Below are 23524 nucleotides of genomic sequence, written 5' to 3'. Positions count from 1 at the left end.
ACTGAAACTGGTCAGTTGAAGAAGGAAAAGACCAGGCGATGTTTCTCTTCAACTTCAGTGAGCTTGAGGCCACTGTAGCCTCAGATTCCTGTTTTTGGCTGACAGGAGTCGAACCTGATGTGCTCTTCTGTTGTAGTCCATTCACCATAGGTTTTGACATGTTGTGCATTCTGAGATGCTTTTCTGCTCACCACAAATGTTAAGAGTGGTAATTTGAGTTACTGTCGCCTTCGTGTCTACTCGGACCACTCTTGCCATTCTCCTCTGAGCTCTCTCATCAACAAGGGGTTTCCATCTTTAGAACTGCTGCTCGCTGGACATTTTTGTTTTTCCACCCCCATTTTGTATAAACTCTAGAGAATGTTAGGTGAAAATCCAAGGAGATCAGCAGTATCTGAAATGCTCAAACCAGCTTCTCTGGCAACAACAATCATGCCAACATTAACTGAAGCTCTTGATCTGTATGTGCATGATTGTATGCACTGTGCTGCTGCCACATGATGGGCTGAATGAATAATTGGATGAATGAGCAGGTATACAGGGGTTAATGAAGGTTAATGAAGATGAATGAATGAATGCTTCATATTTTCAATTTGGATTGATTGGACACATTTTTTTGTAAAAATACAGTCTTAGTTTACTTATGGTCAGTGTCATTAAATGAGTATTCTCCAGTTTATGTTCTTTTTCCTGCTTATGAAAATGCTTATAAAAGTGACACTAACATTTACTGGCATTGATATTTTTTTTTAAAGTGTTTATTTATTTGTTTGTTTGGTTGAATTCTCCTGCATTGCTCCCAGTGTTACTGCTGTATGCTCCAGATCCACCATGACCCTGATCATGACAAAGTGGTCACTGAAAATGAATGAATGGATGAATGAATATTTGTTTTTCTGGGTGTTTGTCTGTGTTTATGGTGTGTGATGCAGTATGCTTAACTGGAACAGCAAACACTTGTATTAACTCCACCTCAAGTACTCTGAATGCAAACAAAAAAAAGGAAAAGAAAGAAAAAGCACATTTAAAAAAAGCACGTTTTCTGGTTGTGATTATTTTTTGTACAGTGGAAAAATGGTTTGATTTGCACTTCAACTCGATCCATGTCTCTGTTTCTCCCAGAGTATGTTCTCTGTGGTAAGATGACAGTTGTGCAGTGTTGAGTCCTGTGCACACTGCACACTACGACAAACCCTGCCATTTTTCTGGAATCTTGTCATTGAGACTGTCTTTCCACACAGACCAGGCTCCCTTTTGTTTAGAAGATCAGGTAACATTCAAAATTTATACAGCAGACACACACCATGTCTGTGCGTACGTCCCAGGTTGAGTTGTCCACTGAGATCAGATGAAAGCATCAGGGCATGTGACTGATCCATTTGTGTTAATCAGGGGAATTCTTACTTCCCTCCCTTTTTTGTGAATCTCTCTCTCTCTCTCTCTCTCCTCTCTCTCTCTCTCTCTCTCACACTCACACTCTCACACTCACACTCACACACACACACACACACACACACTTCAGCATCTCTTCCTGACCCACTTTCTCTGTGTCCCCACCCAAGTCCCATCTGAAGACAGGCCTAATGAGATCTGGCCAGGGGAAATGCATGTGTCTGTCTTTTCCACAAATGCTTCACGTTTTCTGCACCCCAATCCACAGCATTTCTTTTTGCCCACATGTAGATGTCCTGCCATTTCCAAGGAGGTGAAGTGGTGAGAGAACGGCTCATTTATGGCATGTTGGCAGGCTTGAAGGCTGCTATTCTGGGCCTTTGAGGCGCCTATTGTTCCACCTCTCCGGAGGAGGTAAGAGCTGCTCTTTCAGAGGCACGGCTGTGCCGAGAACGCGGGCCACCAGCACTCCATCAGGAGAAAGGCGTCCTTTGTTGGCTCGGGACAGAGACAGTGCCAGACACACATCTCGACACTGTTCAAAGAACACCTCCCTTTTCACACTCGTTGACTTCTGCTGGCGTGACAGCTGAGAAACTCACAGCACACGCCCAAAGCAGGACGGCACTACACAAGCTCAAAGATTGTTTTATTCTTTTGGCAAGCAGGTGCAATTTTTCAGAATTTAAAATAATCTACAGGTACAGAAAGGAGTGTAGTTGTAAATCAGAATTTCTTCAGTATGTATTTAACCCAAGTGTATGTAATTTATAAAACAAAGTTCAACACTTATCTACTCGGGCAAAGACAATTTGTGTTTATTGTCAATCAGAGCAATTGCTTTCAAGACCAAAAGCTACAAGCCTTAAACGTCTTTACTGCAAACTACAGTCTCACATGACAGCACAATAAAACATGACATTTCTTGTTAAACATCTAGGCTTACTTTTTCAGGGCTTACTGAATCCAGTGGATCCACTGGGCTGTTAAGGTTAACACTGACATGATACTCACTCTGTATATCACTAGTAAGTATCACTATGTGGGTGTAACTGTTTGGATCGTTCTCGGGAAGGGAAACACATGAAAAGTATTTACAGAAGTACATAGCACAGTTTCAAGTGAGATATTAAGCAACAGAACCTCACACCCACAATGGCTTGTTACCTAGCTCAATAAATTCCTTCACATTGGTCATATTTCCTTAAGCTTTCGTCCGCTACTGTCAAGTGTAGTCACTGGCTTACTGCTGGTCTTGTGCTAGCCATTTTCACTGGTTCTGAAAGCTTTCGATACTTACTATGCTCAATTGCATGATGTATTCTTAAATGTTGTATTGTATTAGTGGTGTTTAATATTCATCGCTACAAACTTTTTAATGTTGGTTCTGCAAACTTTTCAAATAGCCTTGGCTTGGTTTCAGAGAGATGTTTTCCATTTTCCCTTCAGTGCACATAGCAAAATTTGACTCACCCTTTATGTTATTGTTTGACTCGCTGTATTGGCCAGATTGCTGATCACATGTTAGGCCATAGCCGATCAACCATTCCATCCCTTTTTCCCAGCAAATTTTTTTTTTTTGCCAGTTACCACCCACTAGCTAGCTCTTCCCTATCACACAATAGCTGGAATAGTCTCACTATATGTGAAAGGTTGGTTCCTTTAACAGAAGAGACATAAGGGAGTCTTTTTTTTTTTCTCAGTATGCATCGGATGAAGGAGGAGGCCATGTTTCAATCTGCTGTAGAAGGCTGCAGATGTTAAGTGGGTGAGAGAGTGAGCAGGAACACCATTAGCATTTACAGGGTGTTGTTTGGCACTCAAGCCACCCCTCTGTGTCGAATCAGGCATTGTTGATTAATTTCAGCCTATTAGCACCCCCCTCCTCCTCATCCTCCTGCCTCACTTCACCCCTCCCAGGTTAATTCCCCATGCCAGCGAGCAGCGAAGGGGGCCATGGGTGTGAGCGATCGTCGCAGGGGTTTGCTGGCGAGCACATCGTTGTCAGGAGTGTATTAATGAGCGTGAGGCTCAGCTCCCGCGGCCAGGGCCATGGCGGCGATGCCGTCTCTGCTGAGGCCTGGCCTAGTTTCTGCCCTCGCCGGGGAGCACAAGGATCCAACGACTGATGCTGATCACCTGACAGCGGCCCCCACTGCTGCACATGTTCATGTGTTTGTGTGTGCGTGTATGCAGGAGACGGATGGCAAGTGCGAGCGCGGCTAAATGGCTCTCTCGTTTCGTTTTTCTGTCTCTGAATAATTTGCCGCGTGGCAGAGGAGGGTGTCATGGATAGTGTTGAATCTCATCAGCTCTTTTTCTTGGAGTAGTCCCCCCGTGAGCATCGATTGGCCAAACTGAACAGATGTGATATTGTGCTTGGGCAGTCTGCAGGGTGTTTTAGAATAATAATAATGATGCTTGGGTGGGAAACTTGAGAACTTTTCTTTTTAAACGACAGATGCCCTTTACATTTAATAGAAATCACAAAATTACATTCAAATAAAGTCTTGCAAGTAAATTGGATATAAAATCTATCAGTTAAACCTCCTATACCCAGAGACACTACTGAAACATCAGAATTTACACAGCTAACTTTATTTAGCTAACTAGTTGTCGAGCATATCCTAGCTACACTATATGGCCAAAAGTATGTGGACACCTGACCTTCACACCCATATGTACTTGTTGAAAATCCCGTTCAAGATTTAGTCCCTTTTTGCTGTTATATTAACCTCCACTTTTCTCGGAAGGCTTTCTACTAGATTTTGGAGCGTGGCTGTGAGGATTTGCTCATTCACCCACAAAAGCATTAGTGAGGTCAGGCACTGATGTCGGGTGAGGATGCCTGGGACACAGTTGGCGTTCCAGTGCATCCCAAAGGTGTTCAGTGGGGTTGAGGTCAGGGCTTTCTGTAGGACACTTGAGTTCTTCCACTCCAATCTTGGCAAACCATGGATGTCACTTTGTGCACAGGAGTATTGTCATGCTGGATCAGGTTTCAGTGAAGGGAAATTGTAATGCTACAGCATACAAAAACACTGTACAATTGTGTGTGTTCCAACATTGTGGCAACAGTTTGGGGCAGAACCACATATGGGTGTGATGGTCAGGTGTCCGCATATTTTGGCCATATAAGTGTATATTCTCATGGGCATCACGAACTTCTCATTAACTTATTTATTTATACTTGGTTATTCCTGATTGCTGTTTTTGGTGTCAGTGTCACATTGTGTGCATGTGGATGAGCTGTTATCTGAGGTGGTGATGATGTGCTACAGATGCTGACACGACTGTCACTGATAGGCTGCATGAATCTGGACTAGAAAGAAACCAGGCAAAGCTTTACTTCTTCATAACATTTTGTGCTCTTTTCTTTGGACCGTTGGTGGTGCTGCTGTGCTTCATTCCACAAAAGTCCAAAATAACCCACATTAAGACATTATTTTAACAAAAAATAATCTGATGTGGATGCCAAAAAAATCACAAAACCTTTTTTTCTTTGAAAGAGATAAGTGGCTTATCTCTGCTGGCCCATTTATACCATCCGCCCCTAGTCAGGTGTAATTTGTCCACTTCTCCAGAACAGACTTTTCAGGCCATGCACATGTCTGACATGACTTAACTGTAATTATGGTGGCATGAACCACTAGAATTGTCAAGTTGAACCCTTTAAATTCCACGATAATCTGTGAAACCAGTATAGCTCTAATAAAAATGGAAGTGTTCCATTTTCTCTGTGTAAAATAGCTCTGTGTAAAAATAGATTTTCAAGCTTTGATGATTATGCTTGCTAATGGTAAGAATGTTTGTTTGTTTTTTTTCTTCTCCTGTAAAACAGCCATTTTGGTGATATGAGGTCTCCTTTAGGACAAAGACATGATGCAAACCTTGTTGGACCTTTTTTGTGCTCCCCCTTACAGCGATAACGGAGAGGGTGTAGTTGTGTACAGAGTGAAACATGGACTGAGATTTGTGAAGATGCCTATGTCAGCTTTGCGCTCCCTAGCTAACTCACACTTGGTTTCTTCTCAGCTCAGTACTGATCAAGGTTTGTTTCACTTTTTAGCATAAGGAGGACACACAGCAGCACCATCAGCTCAGTCAGGGTCAGCTGAGATGAGCGTTTACTCAGGTGTCAGGTGTTCGTCTGAAACAGGTGCTACATGGAAGACTATTAACATGTAATAACTGCACACAGTGAGGGACACCTGCTTCAGTATTGGGTTCTAAAGGCTTATGGGAAACATTGTTCTAAGGTGATCGTAGATGTTGTGTGGTCAAGTGTGTGTGTGTGTACTGATATGTTAAGTGTGTGTAATAGCTGTAGCCTGGTCTATGGGTTGGGTGCTCAGTGTAAGCCAGCTCGCTGAAATTCTATAAATAACAGTCATCAATATCCTCTTCTCAACCTGCTCGAGCTCTGCGTCCTCTCATGGCGGAGTCTCTAATGGCATTAAATTTTCAGAAGAGCTGACTCCACTGTGCCACTTTAGAAGAGAGAGAAGACGAAAGAAAGAGTGGTGAGAGAAGAAAAAATAGTTTTCTGTCATTAATGACTGAATATGCAAACTAATGAAAATGCAGAAGGTGTGCAGGATGAAGAGATGGGGTTGATGTCTGGTGGCCAGGGCTGGACAGAGTGAATAATGTAGTAGCACTTTAATCATTCTCTCTCTCTCTCTCTCTCTCTCTCTCTCTCTCAAATGGGCAATATCAGGTGCACAATTCCGCCAAGGTTATTGAACCTTTTAAGATACTAAAGAGAGTTCTGGAACCGTCCAGAGCAAGAACTACCGTATATGGTACCTAGACGGGTTGTTGGTTTGCATTTCCATCACACTGAAATGAATGTTACTGTGACATCAAATAACCGAGGTGATGTAGCAGCTAGCATAAGCACAGCAGCATGGTGAATCGGCGTGTTACGGTTTGTTCATGGTAGGATAAACTAGTCTACAAATCACTGTTTTAGTGTATTGACCATTTAAAAACACACGAGCCAGTGGTGAAAATAAAAGTTTCAAGTTTATTAATTTATATAGCACCTTAAAAGCAGCGAGTGCTGACCAAGGTGCTGCAAAGCCAAAACATCAGAAATATCAACTAACAAAAGCATTAAAACAGAGAAAATTTAAAATCATTAAATAATACAATGCAAAACATCACCAAACAAAAAACAAACAGAAACAAAGTGTTTTCAAGTTATGCAAAAGCCTGAGAAAAAAGATATGTTTTAAGAGATGATTTAAAAGAAGATAATGTAGAGGATGATCTGATGGATAAAGGCAAAGAGTTCCAGAGCATAGGACCCAGAACTGAAAAGGCCCTGTTCTGTTTAGATTTTAAACGAGATTTTGGGAGAATCAGTAACTTCTGAGAGGATGATCTAAGCGTTCTCACAAGAGAATAAAAATGGAGAAAGATCTGAAATGTAAATAGGGGCAAGACCATGAAGCGCTTTAAATACAAAAGCTAGAACCTTAAAATCAACTCTGAATTTAACAGGTAACCAGTGAAGTGAAACTAACAAAGGGGTAATATGATCTCTCTTTTTTGTCCCTGTCAAAAAGCGAGCAGCAGCATTCTGTACTAATTGTAAACGCGATAGTGAAGACTGGTTAATTCCAGCTTAAAGAGCGTTACAGTAATCCAGCCTGGTTGAAATGAATGCATGAATAACAACCTCTAAATCATTAAAACTTTTCAGCTTGTGAAGCCCCTTAAGCTGCAAAAAACTGCCTCTGACTACAGAGTTAATTTGTTTGTCAAATTTTAATTCAGGATCAAAAATAACTCTCAGGTTTTTAACCTTTTCACGGATGTTTTCTTCAAAAGGGCTCAGAGTAGGTCTTAAAAGGAAAAATGTATGCTTTATGAATTCTTTGTATAAAACTTATACTTATAAATTAGTTGTATAAAACTGTCTTTGCACATCCTTGTATATACAATCATCTTCATAAATATTTGGCAAACTTTTGTTTTTAGCTGTCTATGACAATGTATTGGTGATGAACAATTAAATAATGAGCAGAATTTTAATTTGAGCGTACGTCCAAATTGGGTAATTGGTGTAGAAATCATTACAGCACTTTTTATATATGGACAAACCTGCTCCCTTTATTAAGCGACCAAAAGTAATTGGATAAACTAACATAATCATAAATTACATTCTTATATTTAATATTTGGTTGCAAATCATTTGCAGTCAATGATTGTATGTTGTTTGGAACACACAGACATCACTAGATGCTGGGTTTCTTCCATGGTGATGCAGCTGTCTTCAGTTCCTGCTTGTTCTTGGTTCTTTTGCCTTCTTTTTCTTGTGAAAGGCATGCTCTGTTGGATTTAGGTCGGGAGAATGACCTGGCCACTGCAGAACCTTCCACTTCTTTGCGTTAAAAATCATGGGTTGATTTGGAAATATTCTTTGGGTCATTGTCTGTCTGCACTATGAGACACCATCCAATGGGTTTTGAAGCATTTGACTGAATCTGAGCAGATAATATGGTCTTATACTCCTTAGAATTCATCCTGTTGTTTGTCAGCAGTCACATCATCAGTAAAAACAAGGGAACCAGTTCCATTGGCAGCCATACGTACCCACACCATGAGATGGATCATGAGAAGTGCCTTCCTTCCCTTGTCTAAATTCTCTTCTTCCCATCTTTCTGGCATAAGTTGAACTTTGTCTTATCTGTCCCTAAGATGATGTTCCAGAACTGTACAGACTTTTTAGATTTTTTTTTTAAAGCAAACTCTAATCTGGTCTTCTTGTTTTTGAGGCTTACCAGTAGTTTACATCTTGTGGTAAACCCTTTGTATTTACTCTGTTGAAGGCTCTTCCTGATTGTTGATTTTGACACAGATATGCCTACCCTGCTGGATGGTGTTCTCGATCTGGCGAAATGTTTTGAATGGGTTTTTTCTTCACCAGTGAAAGAATTCTTCTGTCATCTACCCCACTTTTTTTCTGTGGTCTTTTGGGCCTTTTGGTATTCCTGAGCTCACCAGTACTTTCTTTATTTTTAGGAATGACCACACCTAAAGTTTTTGCTATCTCTCTGATGAGTTTGCTTTGGTTTTTCAGCCTAATGATTGCTTGCTTCGCTCAGCTCTTTGAACTTCATATTAAGAGTTAACAGCAACAGATGTCACATTTGCAAAAAACGCTCTTATCTGCTTACTTGTAGGTGAAATAATGGGGGAATAACACGTGGCCATGGAACAGCTGAGCAGCCAATTGTCTAATTACTTTTGGTCCTTTAAGGGGGGGTGGGTGGAGGAATGATAGCCAACGTGCATGATAAAGTTATGAGAAACATGTTAGGATTGGCAGCGGAGGTAGCCAAAGAGTTTCAGGTCAGTTCTTCCAGGTTTTCTGAAAAGGTCCTGGTGATGGAGTTATATTTATGGTGGTCTGGCTCTGCCGTGGTCTTCCAGTCTGAACCCATGCATTTAATGCTAGCAAATATCATGATAAATCAGCTTCACTTTACAACATGTCCTGATGTGGCCAACTACTTTCAGCCACTCACCAAGTTCTGACTGATGTTTGCTGCCATCTGGAACTCAGATGATGATAACCTACATTTCACAGTGACACTGCCACTACACATTACTTTTGATTTCTGTTAAATTATTAGTACAGTTACAAATAATGGGCATGTAAATTATAATTAAACTGCATAATTTTAGTAATTTTTTTTTTTTTTTTAACCAATCACTACCATGTCCATATGTGCTTTGTCTTTCCATAGTATATGCTCTAATGGGAACTGTACGTGTGCTATTTTATAGGAAAAAGGCTACAGGAGTGGGTCTGTGTAATCTTGTGCCTCTCGCTCTTCGCTGTCAACTTCTTCTTCCTCCTCATCAACTTCTCCGGAGTGCCCATCTACAGAATCATCTTTGGCATTGGTAAGCTGCTAGCCCTGTATTTATCTTGGCATTGTGTGTAATAATTGAGCGATACAGTTTACAGTCTGAACATGTTAAATGCCTTAATCATCTAGATTAGTCCAAATGTGTTGCATCTTTCAAGACGCTTATATTTACATGAATTTAGTATTGCATAATGTCTTTAGTTACACTTGTTCGTAGATGCTTTTTTTAAAAAAAAAAGAAAAGTGCAGTTTTGATCATAAACATCCAGTATTTTAATGAACTGAACAAAATCAACATATAAATTCATATCAAGTACATTTTCATGGCTATTTTGTCAAATAGCCAAAGGTTTGGGCACAATGATTTTTTTTTTTTTTTTAATGAATTAACAGGCTTTTTTTTTCACTCAGTTCACATTTTCAAAACCTTTTACACAATTAGCACAACTGTGCTCTATGTGGACCAAACTGTGAAATGTTTTCTCACTTCTTTGACACATAAATACATACAGATATTAACAGATATAAATGATTTCAATAAATTTAAACAATTACTTAACTCAAGCTCCACAACTGTTTTTTGTTTTTTTTTCTTCAATTAAAACTGTAGCCTAAACCATTAAAATTGTAGTGGGTAAAGGAACAAAGAGCAAATGTTACAGTGGATGTTCTGGGCTAGAGGGATTTTAACATCACTGTGTATACAGAAATATTATCCAGCTGCTGCAGTATAAATCCTGAACCGGGCCACTGTGCTGTATTACTGCCTGATTTCATTATTAGTATTTCCTCATGAGAGAATGAAACTGCCCAATCCTGGGTCTTCATACATGTGTCCTTAAGTCACCTTTGGATTTTTACCCCACTTTTTTCCAATTTGATCATTTGCCAATTCCCACTCCACCCTAGCTATGTGACATAAGACACTGACCGCTTTATTAGGAACATTATCCAATCATGTGGCAGTAGCACAGTGCATAAAATCATGTAGATATATGTCAAGAGCTTCAGGTAATGTTCAAATCCAACATCCGAATGGGGAAAAATGTGATCTCAGTGCCTTGTTGGTGGCATTTGGAGCTGGTTTCAGAAACACAATGTCGCAAAAACAAACAACCAAAAAAATCAACCAGTGAGAGGCATTTCTGGGGGCAGAGATCCCTTTTTGAAGAGAGATGTGGGAGGTGAATGGCCAAGCTGACAAGATGTCCATGGTAACTCAAATAACCACTCTTTACATCCATGGTGAGCAGAAAAGCATTTCAGAACGCACAACACATCAAACCTTGAGGCAGGTGGGCTACAACGGCAGAAGACTACATCATGTTCCACAGCCAAGAACAGGAATTTGAGGCTACCGTGGGGCTCACTGAAACTTTGCAGGTGAAGAATGGATAAGCATTGCATTTCTACCTGCAGAAATGCCACTCGCTGGGTGTTTTTTGTTTTTTGTTTTTTGCACCACTTTTTGTAAACCAAAGAGACTGTTGTGTGTGATCCCAGGAGATCAGCAGTTTCTGAAATGCATTGTGCTGCTGCCACATGATTGGCCGAATAATTGCATGAATGTGCAGGTGTACAGTGTTCCTAATGGCGAGTGAGTCTAAACCGATCAGCCATAACATTAAAACCACCTGCCTAATATTGTGTGGTTCTCACTTGTGCCCCCAAAACAGCTCTCCTGTCGAGTCATGGACACCACAAGACCTCTGAAGGGGTGCTGTGGTGTCTGGCACCAAGATATTAGCAGCAGATCCTTTAAGTCCTGTAAGTTGCGAGTTGGGGCCTCCATGGATCTGTCTTGTTTGTCCAGCACGTCCCACAGATGCTCAATCAGATTGAGATCTGGGGAATTCGCAGGCCAAGTCAGCACCTTGAACTCTTTGTCATGTTCCTCCATTCCTGAGCAATTTTTACAGTGTGGCAGGCCACTGCCATTAGGGAATACTGTTGCCATGAAGAGGTGTACTTGGTCTGCAACAATGTTTATATAGGTGGTACATGTCAAAGTAACAGCCACATGAATGCCAGGATGCAGGGTTTCCCAGCAGAACATTGCCCAGAGCTGTGTACAGCTGTATAATTGCTATATAAAGTCCAGGTTTTGGTAAACCAACATGGTGCCTTGTGGTTATTTTTAACTGAAGATTTTTCTGTCATTATCAACAGCACAATAAGTGTGGGTGTTTTAAATTTATTTTCTGTTTGAAAGCTTCTTGGTAAGACCTTTGTAGTTTTTCAGTTAAATTTAATTGCACAGAAAAGGCAAAGTACTAAATTTTTTTTTTTTTTAAAGTGACAGTTCTGGCGTAGTCATTTTTCTACATCACTAGATTTCAGCATAATACAGCCCTCTTTCAATTTGAGTTTGACCTTGACATAAGAACACACCGTTTAGTTCAGTAGGATTGAGGTTCTATAATAACTCCTGTCTGTTTTCCTTTCTCGTGGCTCAGTGGCCGGTATCGTGACTGCAGACTTTGCCTCTGGAGTCGTGCATTGGGGAGCTGACACCTGGGGCTCTGTGGACATCCCCATCATTGGGAAGGTGAGCGTGTGATACAGAAATGACTCTCTGAGAGGCTAAAACTGTTCTACTACTGAGCCTTGTAAGATTTGTAATGGAAATAATTGCTAAAGCTTCAGTACTTTACATTACTTTGATTTCTGGTAGTTTGGTTATGGCTTTTTGAATTATTATTGACACTAAATGAGAGTATAGCATGTGGCCTGCAAGTTTCAATATGGCATACACCATTGGCTGCACAAGTGTTCCCTGCACAGGAGCAATTACACTCGGCATGCAGCAAACGTGCCCAGTGTGAAAACTACCCAAGTAGTGAAGGGTTCACTAAGTTGTGCAAAGATAATAATAGCACCATCTATAGCAATGTGTTTTTTTTTTTTTTTTGGTTTTTTTTTTTTTTATATATAAAATTTCCTCTCTTTAAATTTCCTTTATTTAAAAGAACCATTGTTTGCTGTAGATGGTGCTGTTACTATTTTTGTGCATCTACATTTTACGAAGTCTATTCTATTAAATAAAACTTTATAAATAAAATATTTACGTAATTTTTCAACTGCATTATGTAAGAACAAAAAAATTGAAATCGTAATCGCGAATCAATCATAAAGTTGAAAAAGTTTTATATATTTATTTATTTAGCACTATCGCCCAGCCCTACATGCAACCTATAATGCGTGTCGGTCGATTCGGAGCTATCAGTCACTTCACAAGTGCAGATGATTTGTGAAGAATGCGATTATGTGACAAGCGTGCTCTCTGGTGTTCAGTGCGATTGCTTTAGATGCATAATTAATAGAACACTGATTTCACAATGTGAATCACACATTTTTACATCGCGATGTATCACTACCCCCCTACCATATAGTGTTGTTTTGGTGCACATTAGATGTGGACAAATCCTAATAATCCTAATAAAAAGCTCCGTAGTGCTGCCAAGTCCCATGTTTTGGTTGCTCAGAAACTGACTGCGCTAAAAACTGGTAGCTAATGTAATATAATAACATGGTGAGAGAGTGAGTTAAATGCTTTAATACAGTAAGGGAAACAAAGAAGTTAACAATTATTATTCTCTTCTAATGTAGCACATCATGTTTTTGAACCTCGGCAAACAGTCAGCAAGCTTTTATCCAATGTTTCAGCTATCAGATTTGGTGTTCTGGCCTCATAATATGTAAAAGCTAATATTCAAGTATGGCTAGCGTCTTTATTTTCTCAACATGTTTAACCTCAAAGTGGCAATGTGTAGTAAGAAAGAGTTATATGATGGCTTAAATATAATGACATGTCAAATGAGAAAACCTTTGTATTGTCAACAAGTCAATAAAAAGTAGGATTTTTTAATGGTTGTTAAACCTACCAGGCAACTATGAATAAAAACCCTGAAATATGCTCGTCTCAGGCTACTGATTTGTCCACTTCTGTTAAAGTTAAACGTGATTTGCGATTTAAAATAGAGCTTCTAAGTAGCGGGCATTAATATTTAACAAACAGTTCAGCAAACATGGTTTTGCTTTTGAATCTCCTGTAACATATTGTAATTTAATGGCACTTTCCAGAGCCATATCACAATTATAAGCAGGTTTCTCTGATTACCCTGCAGTCTGGCACAGACATGCTCACTCATTACATATACAGTGTGGGCTCTTAGCATATTAGTGTGTTTGATTTTAACAAATGACCCTGTTTAATTTTTCATATCAGCCTTTGCTTTATTGGTCTGTTGTGGTTTACTAGGCTTATGCCCGGATAAAGGAAAATGCCACATCCTCCCAGGGGGGTGTCCTCCATTCCTGTTTCTTGGAGCTCCAAGTTGTAACCTCCACAACTCTCGCACACACGCATGCTGTACCCAGTGGGGGGCGGGAATACCCAGGAGAGTCAGATTAATGCAGACCATAGTTGCCCAATCAGAGAAAAGGTCACCCTCTGCCTGGCCAATTAAAAAGTGTCTGGCCCCTGCTTTTTGTACTGGACAGGTAGGAGTGATGAATTTGGGCAAGCGTTTGTATTTCTGGTGACAGAGGGCAGTGTGTCGCAGATGGAGGTGGGGAGTGGCATTAGGGCATGCTTATTCCCTGTCGTGCATGTAGTATAGCTCCCAGACCCCATTCCCCAGCGTTGCTTATTACTTTGGATAATTTTGTGCATTAGCAAAGCTCAAGTACATTAATGAGCATACACAGAGTTAGCCAGTTTGGGAATTTCTAGTGATTTTTGTAGCCAACTCCTCAAGCATTTAAAAACCAAGTAATCAACTACCCGGTATGTAAAGTAAACAGTATAACATGTTAGCGTTATTTAACTTTCCTTAACAACATCAATTTAAAAGAAAATCAAACATTTTCCTTTTTTATAAGTGGCAAAAACTAGACAGCTTATTTAATAAATTGAATAACCAAGTGTAGGTGATGTAGTGTTATGATAATTTGAAAAATAAATATTAACTCCCACTGACGGAACATACATTAACAGTAGTGCAACACTGTGCAGTCATATTTCATATTAAATATCACAGACACATATTAAATATCACAAGTGAAATTGTCTCTTTTTTTTTTTTTTTTTTTTTTTTTTTTTTTAAAACAAAAACACAGCGACAAGACCACAAATTTAGCATAAAACTTGTATTTATTTATTTACCCACAGTATTTTTTTCTCCTAGTTGCTTGTATTTAGTTCTCCTTTACATTTCTTACGTTACCTGGAATCCGTGCAAAATCTGCCATTTTTTATTTAGGATCTATATCAAATCTATATTTTCCTATTCACTATATACAGTATGCTCACTACATAGGGTACAACAGAAAGGCACTATATAACCTATGTAGTGCACTACATGCCCGATAGTACGCCATTAGAGATTTACAGTAAAGTAGTGAGTTTTGTTAAGATGAACGTTTTGGCACACTTTTAACCGTCAGCGTCATGGTGTGGTGTTTTACATGCTGGGGATAGTGCAGCGGTGCCCAGCAGTTATCCTGTTAGTTTGGAGTCTGATTTCCCTGCTCCAACAAACCTAAGCATGGGTTAGGGCTTTCATTAACTAAAATTGTTCACATGAGGTGAATTGTCATTAAAAACAGAAGGGAAGTGGATGTAGAAGAGACTTGGATGTAAGCACTGATGCATTTAGATAGAAACCCAAGCCACACGGATAGATATCTAACTCGGGATATGTTGTAATGTACACAAATTACTAAAAGTTTAATGCCGTATTTGTTTAATGCCACTGTCTGTAGCTTTATGGCTGAATTTTTTAAAAAAAAAAAACATGGTCATAGGGACCCAGTGTCTGGGAATCTGAGGACAAGGCATCTTTGTGTCCTGGAGAGCAGGCCATCTGAACAGTGTGTCCAGCAGCACCCCTGTGGCCCGGGTCAGCGAGTCTGCGCTCCCCGCGCTTTCATCAGCATCCGTCTGTGCTGCTAAACGGCTCGATCTGCCAAGCCATGGCTAAAGGGAGGAAAGGAGAATGGCTTTCTTGTGGCTCTGCAGCCACCGTGGATCCTTCCACTGACAAGGATAATTAGGACCCGCCACCTGGGAGTGAGCAGACTTCAAAAAGAACAGGGGAATTTATGGCCCCTTCAGCGCACAGCAAACTAAGACCCTTTAACGGGCACATTAAAGGCGACACTCAGCGGACGGCTATATACAGCTTTCTGACCGTGCGTTCAAACCAAAAAAGCATCAACTTGAGGGAGAGTTGCTAATGAGCATGATTAAACAGGCTCTTAAGAGTGACGAGGAAGAGAGGGAGAGGCGGACAAAATGAAACGGATTGCTCCAGTGGGTGTCGGGTTAAAAGTAAGGGGGGGCCAGGCTCCCATCAGCCACTGCGTTGCCAGGGCAATCCGGTGATGGAAGTCATGATTAGGCAGAAGGCGGCCAAGGCGAGGCAGGGTGTTAAACGGTGCGGGATTAGCGGCGGCGAAGCGCCAGGTGGCCATGGTGTGCTGGAGAGTCCACACACACACACATGCGCCTGGAGCTTATCACACGTTTAATCTCGCGTACGGGCTGAGGATGAGCAGAAGGAGAGGGAATATAATTGTCGAAATATCAGCAGATATTCCCCCCTATCCCTGCACTCCAGCAGAGTTCAGCCGTGCGGCCTCAGATACATCCATGATTGAGTTCGGGCCACATGATAATGACGTTCCCTCCCCTGCTTCTCGCCTCTGAAGCGCCGTAGCACTGCAGCACCAAACGATTCCTTCTTTTTGTGTGGCTAAATAAATTACTTTCATGCTTGTGTGTGTTTTTTTCCTTCTTTTTTGCACATGCACTACTTTCCCGTGCTGTCTTTCATTTGTTGTGCCCCGTGCAGCCCCGGCCATGAGTGACATGAGCTGCTGAGCGTCAGCTTTTTCATGCTGCAGGATGGCAGCGGTGGGGAAGTGCTGCTTTATGCTCGGTTATCTCACAGCTCCAGAACTTGTGAACTCCTGCCTCCCACCCCTGCTTTCATTAGGCTCTATCGGTCAGCATCAACCCTCCTACACCCTCCTTTCTCCTCTGACATGCAGGAGCCCTCATGCTTCAGAGCTGTTTGTTAAGGCTGACATTCTTTGTATTTTTTCTTTCATTTTCAAAACTTCCAACTCGTTCTTGAACTATACCCCTTTTGATTTTGCTGTAATATGGCATGGCACAGTTTAAACCAGACTCCCAAGGAAGCGCATCAGTGGAAACTTTGCGTGACCACCAATTTATTTAGCCAGTCATTATGGTGTGTATGATGTGTTTATCTGGCTGTGTATTATAGAAAGGTAATTTCTCTTATTCTCTCTTTTGCTTTTTCTTTTTGTCTTCCTTTTATCTCCCTGTCTCTGTGTCACACCATGCATGCAGGCGTTTATCCGTCCATTCCGGGAGCACCACATCGACCCTACGGCCATCACGCGGCACGACTTCATTGAGACTAATGGGGATAACTGCATGATCACCATCCTGCCTCTCGCCCACATGGCCTACAAGTTCCTGTCCTACACACCAGGTGCAAAGACACAGACAAACACACACTTTCAATGTAGTCAGTTGCATATTATTCAAACAAAAATGTGCTTAAAAGCAGTTTGTAGTATTCAGTATGCAACACAAACGTTTCTGATTTCCAAGTATGCAGCCAGAGCTACTGCATCCCACAATGCACCATGGTTGTTTCTTTTTCAAAACACAAGCTGGGTTTAAGCTAGGGTTATACTGCGGGGTGTTTTCATCTGAATGCTGGAGGAAACTGAAAAAACCTACGTTAACTCATTTATTTCCTATGTGAACAAATTAGTACAATCCTTATCAATGGCTGAACAACTTAGTCAGCTTGCGGGTTTTTTGTTTGTTTGTTTGTTTTTTTTGTTGTTCATTGTTTAAGACTCTAGACTAACTTTTTTTCAGAACTATCCTGGAACTCTTAGCTGTCCCAAAGTGAAAATTGGGACATTTTTTTTTTTTTTTTTTTTTTTGTTACATTTCTTTTGTTTACATGACTGATATATTTATTTGTCTATTTAATTTCTTGTACTGCCGTAATATCAAATGATTTTGGATTATCTTTACAATATATTTTATACAGTTATGAATGGTAAAAGCATCATAATTAGTATTGATTTCTCCATGCTTGTGATTTACCATTTAAAAAAAAAAATTGCGATTAACAATGTAATCATCCACAGCAAAAAAAAAAAAAAGACAGAAAAAAGAAAGCATTCCCATCATTTTTTGGTTTAAGGAGAGCAGGGGAGGGTGTAATAATATTACCAGCTGTGCATTCAGGAACTGGTAACCAGTATTGTGCCGAATCCTTCATGTGCAAAAAAAAAAAATATGTATTTAATCTCTTCTTAATTATTAGCATCATAATCACTTTTTTTAAAGATTTAGATTTGACTCTACATTGTAGGCCTATTTAATCTTTTTAGATCAACTTTTTTCTCTTTTGGACAAAAAACCAAAAGATCATTTGACTCTTTTCCACCTACATATTTCAGTGACATCCTTAATAAATATAGTTAACTAATTATATTTGTCCACTGTTATCTATTTCAAATGAATGAATTCAAAACTTTCTCCATTTACCGTGACAGAAAGCGAGAACGCCCCGCGAGTCGAGAGAGTCATGAGATGGGGAAGGGGGCGGGGCTTCCAGACGGTGTCATTTAATATCAGAGAATTCAAAACACCTGCGCAAATCAATCCAGATCTTCAACTGTCTCATCTCCCGTTTTATTGGGGAGGAAAAGACAGCTCTTTTGGCACGTTTTGTGTGATAACTCATACTAGTGTACTCACCAAACTAAATTGTGAAGGTCCTATTTAAAATGTATAACGGTGGTTAAGTCTGATAATATAATTGTTATATATCACTGGATATCACGGCAGTGTAATATCACATATAGACAATAAAATTGTTGTATCACACAAACTTCATTTAAATCATGATGTTTAAACCAAAGTGCTAGATGGAGGCACAAACTGAGCCAGAGACAGAGCTATAGAAATGCAGAGTGTTCTGAAACAAAAACACAAAAAATATTTTAAACTAGTTATTTATATGAATATCTAATCCTTTATTTCACTTTGGCTCATTGTTTTCCCCACTCTGTTGATTTGATGTGGGTAAGGTTTGTGTACCTTTTTCCATTGTCATATTTCTGACCAATGAATGAAAGAGTTTCAGTCCTGCACAGTGTGGCTAACACACCTAAGGCTAAGTTCAGTTCATTCAGACTCAGCAAATGGACTGCAAGGTGTGAACTCCTCGCCCTTTATCTGGTAGAGAGGGAGTGTTCAGTGTCATGCTCAGTGTAGCATCTAACAGTAGCTTTTCTGCGGGGATATTTTTGGGAGGCTCAGCCCTGGCCTGCATGTTTAAGCATTGTGTAACAATGGAGTTGATGGTGTGTTCACTCAGTAGCCTCAGTTTTCAGCTTGATCATGTGAAGGTCAGTTTGAAATCAGACTGGCGCACTAATGGAAATACACTTTATTAAAAAGCAAGACTGCATTTTATTTTCTTTTGCATAAAATTAAATCTCCACCCTATGTGGATCTCCCTGTCACAGATGCCCTTGCCGAGTCCTACCCCTGGGACTGTTTTGTGTTTGCGCTTGCTGTCTTTGTGACGATGACCAATCAGATCCACAAGTGGTCACACTCCTACTTCGGCCTGCCACGATGGGTCACTCTGCTGCAGGACTGCCACCTAGTGCTGCCCCGCAAGCACCATCGTATCCACCATGTGTCCCCTCATGAGACCTACTACTGCATTACTACAGGTAAACACACACACTTTAGAGTTTTACATCCTCTGTTCATATTCTACATGTTAATTGCATGTGATCTTTAGAATGTTCTCTCCAAGCAGGTTATTACAGTAGAAAAAGTCTTAAGGTCGTGCACATTGTACACATGGTAGCATTTAGACTGGTGATGTTATGAGGTGTTGAGGTCAAATCCAAGAACTGTAAGCTGCTGGGCCCTTGAGCGAGGCCCTTCGTTGTGTACAATGAAACATAGTTGAATAGAATTGTGCCTGGATTGTAATATGCTTCATATATAGAACACACTAATGAAAAGCTGAAAATACTGTTAGTCTTCTGTTTCTTTTTCAAAATTGTAACGTGACCTTGGGATTGATAAAGGTGCATTATAAATTAATAATATTAATAATAAAAATAATAATCATCCTCATCATTACTGTAAGTATGTGTTAAACATAATTATTTCAAGCAGAAGGGTTTGTGGATGGGGGTGTGTCCCTTTTTCAGATGATAAGATACATATCTTGATACACTACATGGCCAAAAGTTTGTGGACATCTTACCATCACACCCATATGTGCTTGTTGAACATCCCATTCCAGATTTAGTCTCCCTTTGCTGTTATATTAACCTCCACTCTTCTGGGAAGGCTTTCTACTAGATTTTGGAGTGTGGTTGTGGGGATTTGTGCTCATTCAGTCACAGCAGCATTAGTGAGGTCGGGCGCTGATGTTGGGCGAGGAGGCCTGGCATGCAGTCACTGTCACAGCTAAGGTCAAGGCTCTCTGCAGACCACTCGAGTTCTTCTACTCAAACCTTGGCAAACCATGTCTTCATGGACCTCGCTTTGTGCACAGGATCATTGTCATGCTGGAAAAGGTTTGGGCCTCTTAGTTCCAGTGAAGGGAAATTGTAATGCTACAGCATATAAAGATGTTATTGACAATTGTGTGCTTCCAGCTTTGTGGCAACAGTGTGATGATCAGGTGTCCCAAACTTTTGGCCATGTAGTATACATATTATACGACGCAGTTAAGCACAGATACAATTCAATTCAGGTCCGATCCATTTATTAAATTTTACAATGTATTAACATATCCTAGTTTTTGTTCAGTAAGGAACAACAATTTCAAAACACTTCTTCACTGTCTTTTTGTTTGATAATTACTACATTAGGTATCTGTAGTATGTTGATCCTCTCTTCTTCATTTTTTCCATACAGTGCAGGGATGAACATTTCACTGCCGACTCGACATTGTGTATCTAGCTTCCAGCGTAGATCGTGTCTGAATCCAAACATGGTCTGTAGTGTTACAGGGGTGTGTGTCCTTGCAAATTACTTGATTCCTTTCATTATTGCCTTTAATAGGCTAGAAGTGTGGGGTAGTGAGCTCTGAAAGAAGCTGTTACCAATAGCGTTACCTGTTGCGAGTTTAGCTGCAGGCTTCCCCTTGGGTAACATCAGCACCCCGTGCCGTCTTCATAGCAAGTGTATTGTTTGCGCATCACCAAGTCTTTTGTCAAGACTTCCTGCTGAGCTTTTTCGATTCAAAATAGTTCCAAAGTTTCGATTAAACACTTAAGACTTTCTCTCTTACACACAAACGAGGGAGTGTGCATCAATTTTCAATGGAAGTATCGCTTTTTAACCTTTTTCCTTTCCAGGTCGAACCATATCAAGGTTTGCAAACCAATGTGGCCAGATCAGGGACTCCTGGACCAATTTTCTAATATGAAATCTTTTTTCTCTACACTTTTCTTTTGTGGATTGTGTCATGTAATTTAATTGCAGCACCAATATTATATAGCCCCAGCCCTCCATCGTAGTACGCTTTTCTGAAATATCATATCCATCATCACTGTTATAAGTGGTGAACACTTCAGCAATTCCTCTGTTATTAATACATTTCTTAGTTAAAAAGTATTAACTTGTTAATAGGTTAATGGATGGTAAAATATAAAACATCCCTTTTACCATTTGTTTGATTGATTGACCTCTCTATTGGATGCTTTATTGTTGTGTTTTGTTTTTTTTTAAAAAAAATCATAAAGTTTCATACTTTCTAATACTATTTTGCTGACACTAGGAAAGCCTCAGCAAAACTAAATATCATGGTAAATATTTTTGCTATATTGCCCGCCCATGTGTAAGTCCATATTTTCCTTTTTTGTTGTAAATTAGAAATATTAAATTTCTTTGGAATTACAAGCATTACCCTGTAATAGCTGGAACGCTCAGTATGCAGTGTGTGTGTGTCTCTGAGAGAGCTGAGTGGGGATGCTTGTGCGTCACCTTGTGCCCCTGTGGACAACAGATGTGAGTGCGGGGGTGGAGCGTGCGCGCGCGTGTGTGTTTGAGAGAGACCGGGAAAGCAGGTCCTCCTGTCACCGTCTCCCTATTCCGAGATTGTTGAGGAGGCATGATGAAGAGGAAAGGGGAGGTCTTTCTCAAACAATCATTTATCCCCTGTACCAGTCTCTGTTTCTTTTTTGTTTGTTTTTTTTTTTTACTATCACCCCTATTTCTCTCTCTTTCTCCCTCTCATTCACTATCTCTCTCTCTCTCTCTCTCTGTCTCGTTCTATGGGAAGTCTCTCAGCGTGGCTGGGGCTCCTCCACCCTCTCCACCAGGTCTCCGGGGCCCCCAGCTTGCCTTTGTATGTGCAACTGGCTGACAATCTCCATGTATATTTAATGCTAACCTGCTGTCAGTGCTAACAAACAGGCCTGCATGGAGAGAGACAGATTGAAAGGAGGGAGACAAAGAGGAGTAATCAAACAACAAGATGCGCTACACTGGTCTCCTCTTACACAGAGAGGACCACTGCAGAGACCACACACACACACACACAGCTAGCAAGGGACATGACATAGGATATGTGTACATGGAGTGGGATGTTTAGGTTAGTGCAAATCAGGGGTTAACATGGATTCATCATGCATGCTTGATCTGTGGAGGGAAGTGCGTGTGCGTGCGTGCGTGTATATATATATGTATGTATGTATATATATATATATATATATATATATGTGTATGTGTATGTGTATATATATATATATATATAATATAAAATGTGTGTGTTAGAATGTGAGATCTTCAAAGTTGTGTCTGAAGGGGTGAAATAGGATTTATCTATGAGAATGTGAATAATAACAATAACAATAATAAATGAGAGGGTGTGATTTTATTGCAGGTGAGGTTGTTCTTAGGAAGAGACCCAAACCAGAGATGATATCAATATAGTGTTTAATAAATTAAATTAATTATTAATAATATTCGCAATAAACAATTACTCCACCATGCAGTGTAGTCTGTGGACTGTAAGCTGTGGTTGCTAAGCAACATAAAGGGCAAAGATTAGGGTATCTGTGGCTTAAGTGTAACAGTTTTATTTTTTTAGACCTGTCACATTAATACAGAATTCAATTACTATAATGTGTTCACAGGTTATGTGTATATTGAGGACTCGAAATTCAAATATATGGCTTCGAAAGTGGCTTAGATAATTCGATTTCAGAACTGAAACTACCAATTTACTTCAGTTTTATTAGTGTTAATGTTAGACTAGTGTCAGAATTTTGTGTTAATCCATAGTTTTCACACAGTATACACAGTATGAGGGCTGCTGGTGGTAAGGGATGTGGTACATTGTGTATTATAAATCTCTTCTCCTCTGTCTGATCTGGGATTTTCTGCTGTCCAGTGAGTGTGGGTGATGTGGTGCTTCCACACTTTTGCCTGATCCTTGCTTCCCTTCCTGCCTGCCATTTTCTTTGTCTTGCTTTATTTCTCTTTTCTTTACTAAGACTCAGACATTCTAAACATAGCATTTGTCCTTTTTTTTTTTCCACCAAAAGGAAACCAGTGTAGCTCCCTACAAAAATGTTTTAAAACGTTTCAGGGAAGTGGCAGACTGAGTATATTGTTCTTACTGACATAAGCTGGTGTCATTTATTTGTATCGGTTGTAAAACAGTAGGCTAAAGCTTTCATCATAATTATGTCACAAAGTTCAATACAGTAACTCGACGCACCTCCAGAAATGGCTTTAAGTTGGGAAACTTGAAGAAAATGGCCATGACACATAGCAAGGTGTGTTTACAGCAGCAACAGTACAGATTCAATTTCAGCACTTTTATACACTTATTTAACCTTTTTTTTTTTTTTTTTTTTTTTAAATCAAAGGTTCTTTGTATAGTTAAGGGTTCTTCACATTCTTAGACCCCTGTTTGATAGGGAAACAACTCTGTTGAACAGTTCTACATTAAACATTTCCCACAGACAAACCAAAAGAGCCCCAACACCAGGTTTATACTTGAAGTGTGGCCACACACATATTAAAAGCCGTCCACTAGGAGGCAGGTCAGAGCTGAAACATACCTCTCCAGCATCAGAATACTTTCTTTGACTAGTTCCACAGATGTTGCACAACAAGGTAAACAGTTTAGGAGGCTGTG

General features: G+C 40.1%; 1 protein-coding gene across 2 annotated transcripts in view; it reads left to right on the top strand.

Annotated features, from left to right (window-relative positions):
* si:ch211-212o1.2 (uncharacterized protein LOC492735 homolog) overlaps nt 1-23524 on the top strand; it is a 36093-nt gene that overhangs the window by 10079 nt on the left and 2490 nt on the right. The window contains exons 2-6 of one of the 2 annotated variants that reach the window (XM_034305410.2): nt 9193-9312; nt 11735-11826; nt 16660-16804; nt 18870-19082; nt 20733-22046. In XM_034305410.2, the coding sequence (XP_034161301.1) occupies nt 9193-9312; nt 11735-11826; nt 16660-16804; nt 18870-19082; nt 20733-20803 (641 nt within the window). In that variant the 3' untranslated portion in view covers nt 20804-22046. Of the gene's footprint in view, nt 1-9192; nt 9313-11734; nt 11827-16659; nt 16805-18869; nt 19083-20732; nt 22047-23524 lie in introns of those variants that run through there. The other variant, XM_026927394.3, reaches the window with a different exon arrangement.

The sequence above is a fragment of the Pangasianodon hypophthalmus genome, chromosome 6 (genome assembly GCF_027358585.1).
Source record: "Pangasianodon hypophthalmus isolate fPanHyp1 chromosome 6, fPanHyp1.pri, whole genome shotgun sequence".
Lineage (NCBI taxonomy): Eukaryota > Metazoa > Chordata > Actinopteri > Siluriformes > Pangasiidae > Pangasianodon > Pangasianodon hypophthalmus.
This window is presented reverse-complemented; position numbering and strand designations above follow the sequence as displayed.